The sequence below is a fragment of the Salvelinus sp. IW2-2015 genome, linkage group LG31, assembly GCF_002910315.2.
Source record: "Salvelinus sp. IW2-2015 linkage group LG31, ASM291031v2, whole genome shotgun sequence".
NCBI classification, from domain to species: Eukaryota; Metazoa; Chordata; class Actinopteri; order Salmoniformes; family Salmonidae; genus Salvelinus; species Salvelinus sp. IW2-2015.
The window spans coordinates 18,487,121-18,492,991 of NC_036870.1; the positions used below are offsets into that span (position 1 = coordinate 18,487,121).

Sequence of the window (5,871 nt, forward strand, 5' to 3'; positions counted from 1 at the left end):
CGTCTGAAAGTCATCACCTCCGTGTAGCGCTCCTCCGCAGCCCACACACACCTGCCTGGAGAGGAAGGACGTACACACCTATTAGTGAAATGCAGTGCACATCAAGGGGGTTGCTTTGCAGCTGGTTGGAGATGTTTAGCAACTGGTGCACTTCATGAGTATCACACAATCACACCACACACACATACATACACTCACACACAGAAACACATTTATAACATCAAAACATAGACACAAGGCATTTTTGTCAGTTTCGTCTCTTTTAGTACAGCAAATAATGCAGCCGCGCAGGTTGGTGACCTGGCTAAGCACCAAGTTGGATTAAAGTGAGGTTATTTCTTATCAAATATTCCCGGGTGTAATCGAATGAATCATCACTCAGATTTTAGCTCAGGCTCATATCTTGGCATTATTAACATTAACCATCACACGTTTCAATCCCCTTTGTGATGCTAGTGCCTGCATTGAGAGGAGAGGGGGGGGGGATCAGAGACGAAATCATGCTTCTGAGATTATAGGGTGGCTGTCTGTTGGCGGTATACAGCATTCTCTCCTTTTTTTTTCCCTCCCTCCCTCCCTCCCTCCCTCCCCACAGCAGGAGGCAAGCAACAACAATGGGTCCTCCAACGCTTTCCAATTAATTTACCCTCACAGATAGCTAGCTGCTCAAGACGTCTCCCCAAACACCGAGACAAAAACACACAGTCCCATGAATTCATGGTTTAGCAGACATACACCACGCAGTATGCACCATCCCAGAGAGCAAGCGTACAGACACACTTAGATACACAGGAAAGCTGACTGAGCTCTCTGGGTCTCAGATGATTTGTGTGTACTGTGGTGAGATGATGCACTCACTGCAACATGTACACTGATACACCTTCAGATATCAAGGACAGCATTCTTGTGTCCCAAATGACACCCTATTTCCTACATAGTGCACTACTTTTGAAGAGAACCCTATGGTCTCTGGTCAAAAGTAGTGCACTATTTAGGAAATAGGGGGCCATTTGGGATGTAGCCATGCCTGGGAAGGGAAGGTAGGCCAGCCCTGGCCCATCCCTATCTCTTTAAGTGATTGCCTCAGGGAGATTCGCTCCCATCGTCCCATCAATGCAGTGGACTGCCTCAAGGCAAAAAGAAAGGGGCTCGCTGTTTTCTCACTAGGCTTTTATTTGAACTACACTGGGGTAAATCAATATACACAAGACAAGGGTATCGGAGACAAGAGGAGGGATACTGTAGTGGTAGTGGGGGGGAACTAGACCAACTAGACCAACGGTATACAGAGTAGGAATACGGTAGTGGTGGTGAGGAAACTAGAACCGACTCACAGCTAAGTCAGTACTGCAGCCCGTCCTCTGATAAGTGTGGTTTCTATGACAACGTTGTAGGTGGCAGTAAGGACTAGGTTTGTCATTAGGAGTTAAACAGCACCACGGTAACCAGGCTGAAAGAAACAGAGGTTACCACAGCAGCCAGGGGGAGGGGTAAAGTCTGGAGCTTAATCATTATATATATAACGTAATATAATATCTGCAACTAAGCAGACACTTTTATCCAAAGTGACTTACACAGTGCATCAGTGCTTGAAAGAATGAAAAAGGTTCCACTGCTCCCTTAAATTTGACAGTACTTCTAACCAGGCAGTCTACAATATGTACCCAAGCTTTAGAGAATGAGAGGTGCAAGGCCCAGTACTCTGCACCAGTCAGCATCGGTCCACTTCAACCACTTAGCTAAATTCCTTCACTTCAACATCCCACTTCACACCAGATATACGTGTAGCGACACTCAGAGAGTAATCCTGGACGGGATGCCTCAAGTTATTCAAACCATACTGTCGGCAGAAAACTGCTAGTCTATCAGAAGACGTCTTGAATATTAATGATGGTGATGCACATGGACACAACTCTTCATCACAAAACACACACCACACACACACACACACACACACACACACACACACACACACACACACACACACACACACACACACACACACACACACACACACACACACACACACACACACACACACACACACACCACCACACACACACACACACACACACACACACACCCACTGTGTATGCAAATCATAAGCGGAAACCACATGGTGTGAGAAGGAAGCGTTTACACAAGGAAAATACAGGTACATTGCCAATCAACCAGTCTGATATAATATGCGTAAAATATGCCAACCATCTGGGGGTATGTCTATGGAATGCCTTGCATAGGATCTATAGCATCATTACAGTTTTTACAATCACTTTTGGGCACTCATTTCGGAGCCTTGAGGTAGTTTTTCAAAACTCTAGACACAAAACTCACAACCAATGATCAAAATGCAAATCTTTCTAAACTCTAACACTTTTTCCAATTGCTTGGATACAATACACATAAAGTTAAGATCATTTGTTCATTGAACTAAAATCACCTGTTCAAAAATGACACAACTAACATCAAAGGTATTACCATTTCAAAAATACCAATTCAGCACATGACATCTGTAGATGAGCTGTCTACTTTCAAATCAAATCAAATGTATTTATATATGCCCGTTCTTACATCAGCTTGATTCTTCAAATGTGTAGCAGAACCAGCCTAAAAACCCCAACAGCAAGCAATGCAGTTGTAGAAGCACCTTTCACCTTTCATTTCAATTTCAATAACTTAGACTATCAATATGATACAATTGAGATAAAAAGATAAAGTAATGTTGCATTACTCTTAATGCATAGTTTTATGAAAACTGACAAGACAATATTCCATGTTTAGATCATTGAAAGTTTCAGGACTACACGAGATCCATTTGACACCTCAATGTACCGTGGAACATGAACAATTGGACTACATTATCATCTGATGAATATATTTCATCATCATTCTTTATCAGACCTGTATTCTATAGGTCCTCATGTACAGCTTTCCAGACCCATGTTTTCAGATTTTACATTATGTACACTTTACCGCGGCCACTTTATTAGGTACACCTATCGATTATGGGTAGGCCCCCCTGCCTCCCAAACAGCTGAATTATTCACAGTGTTGTTACGTTAGAGATCCCTTCTGCACACCCTGTTTTAAACAGCTGATTATTTGAGCATTGTGTGGCCTTTCTGTTAGCTTGCATGATCGGACATTCCCTCTGACCTCTCTCAATTAACAAGGTGATTTTGCCCAATGAACTGCGCTCACTGAATGTGTTTTGTTTATCGCACCATTCTCGTGTAAACTCTAGAGACTGGTATGCGTTAAAAAATCCCAGGAAGGCAAGCTGTTTCTGAGATGGCGGAATCACCCATATTGGAGCTGCAGGCAGCCACATGATTCGCTGTTCGAATGTAACCTTCCTTGATGAGCTAAATCAGGTCTGTAGAGCTGATGGCATGACCTATGTCATTGTATGGGATAATGTCAGGTTCCACCATGCTCAAGCATGGTTTCAGGCCCATCCACAATTTACCACCCTGTACTTACCCCCATACTCTCCTTTCCTTATCCCGATTGAGTAATTTTTCTCCACATGGAGGTGGAAGGTATATATGATAGGCGCCCTCATGAACAAGCCACCCTTCTCCAGGCCATGGATGACGCATGCAATGACATCACGGCAGACCAGTGTCAGGCCTGGATTCGCCATGCCCGAAGATTCTTCCCAAGATGTTTGGCTAATGAAAACATCCATTGTGATGTGGATGAGAACCTGTGGCCAAATCCACAAGACAGGGTTGATGGAAATATAGAAGTACAGTAATCAATCTTTTGTTTTGCTTTTTACAGTAAGCCAGGTGAGGAACACTGCAGTTGACCTTTAACTGTTTTTTCTTTTTTTGTAGCTAATTATTTTTGTTTCGATACAAAGAAACCCATGTTGTGATTTTATTGTATTTCATCAATAAATTTCATATTTTGTTCAATGATTCCACTGTGTCTGTAGTATTCTCTCTACTAGTCCTTTTACAGTGATGTATTTACGTGTAGTAGCATAATGAAACATGTATCACATATTTTGTACTACAATATTTAATGATTGTACGAACAACTACACAGTGAAACTATCGGTATCTTGTGTGTGGGTGATCTAAATGAATGTTCCTATGGTATTTCATGATAAATAAGTTATTTGAACCAATGATTCTGCAAGTGCAAGGTTTCTTTAAAGATATGAATGCACAATGCAATGTTTTGAACATTGGACAGCCTGTGTTACAAGTGATGACCGTTTGGAGTTTTGTGTCTAGAGTTTTGAAAAATAACCACAAGGTTCTGAAATTAGTGCCAAAGTGATTGTTAAAAACTGTAATACACGGTGAGTGAGAATTCAGGCTATATCATGATTCATGCACACCTAAGTGTATTGAGCTGTCTAGATAAATGCATGTTAAATAAAGTTGGATTTGATATGTAATACTCTATGCCTACACACCTAACATCATATGTATAGTTTACAGAAATGTTTCATGCACTTATTCACATTTGAGTCATTTAGCAGACACTCTTAACCAGAGTGACTTACACTTGTGCATTCATTTTTAGATAGCTAGGTGAGAAAATCACATATCACAGTCGTAGTAAGTACATTTTTCCACAAAATAATAAGTTAACAGGCAAAGTCAGTGTTGGTAGTCAGTGGTTATTCATTCCTGAGATGATTCACTGCTGAATAAGACACACATCCTTTATGATAAGTGACACATACACTGTAACTCTTCACCTAGAACCTCTGAGCTCCGAGCACCACCGAGGCAGAGGTAGCAGTCACAGACCTAAAGCTGACGTGTGACGGCCAGCAGGACTAAAACGTGTAATCGTCAAGGATTAAATCCTCCTGCACACACAAACACATACACACACACACACACACACACACACACACACACACACACACGCTCGAAGGCACGCACGCATACACACAGGAGCACATGCACACACACAAGCGGCCTAGGCTCCACAGTGACAGGCAGTCAGGAAGTGCTTGGAAAGCAATCTCTCTCTTCCTCGAATGAACAAACGCCACTCGCTCCGACAGGCAGAGACAGGGTTTTAAACATCCCTATTCACCTCATCATCATCATCCACTGAGGCACCTGGAGAGAGCTGGGCTGGGTGGCTGACTGCAGCAGAACTGCATTGTACTACTCATTGGATCGTATGACCTAATTCACATCCCACACATTCATAGAGTTACAGTTGTGATTATGTAGCTACTCAATCGAGAGGCAGTGACTGAAATCTTTTTCTACCGTAGGCCACCACTCAATACGCATCCTTATTCTAGAAGGGTTTAGTGACTTCTATTCAGCAGCATATGAAGTAAGCACATATATAAAGAGACAGGTTTAAAAGAAAGAAGTGTTGGTGGATGCATTGTGACAGGGGATGGGATGTAGGCAGCACACACACTCACACGTTTGTTTTACTATCCTTGTGGGTTCCAAACAATTGATTGATTTAAAAATCTATTTTCCTTAACTCCAAACCCCTAACACTAACCCTTAAATACCAACCATAACTGGCGACCGTGTCAGCGTACATGCGCTCGGCCCACCACAGGAGTTGCTAGCGCAATGGGACAAGGATATCCCGGCCGGCCAAGCCCTCCCTTAAACCGGACGACGCTTGGCCAATTGTGCGCTGCATTATTGGTCTCCGGGTTGCAGCTGGCTGCAGCACACGGAATCGAACCCGGATCTATAGTGACCGCTGCGCCACTCGTGAGGCCCTCCCTAACCCTAATTCTAACTCTAACCCCAACCCTAAACCTAACTCCAAAGGCTAAAATATACTTTTTTCCTTGCTGGCTAAATGTTCCCACTTGTCTGAACATTTCTGGTCCCCACAAGGACTTTTTTTTTTTTTTTTTTT

The 5,871-nt window shown here is 42.8% G+C and overlaps 1 protein-coding gene across 1 annotated transcript in view; it reads right to left on the reverse strand.

The window, feature by feature from the left end:
- LOC111955520 (thrombospondin type-1 domain-containing protein 7A-like) overlaps positions 1–5,871 on the reverse strand; it is an 89,646-nt gene that overhangs the window by 9,287 nt on the left and 74,488 nt on the right. Inside the window, 1 exon segment of the mRNA XM_070436378.1 lies at positions 18–55. Within this exon segment, the coding sequence (XP_070292479.1) occupies positions 18–55 (38 nt within the window).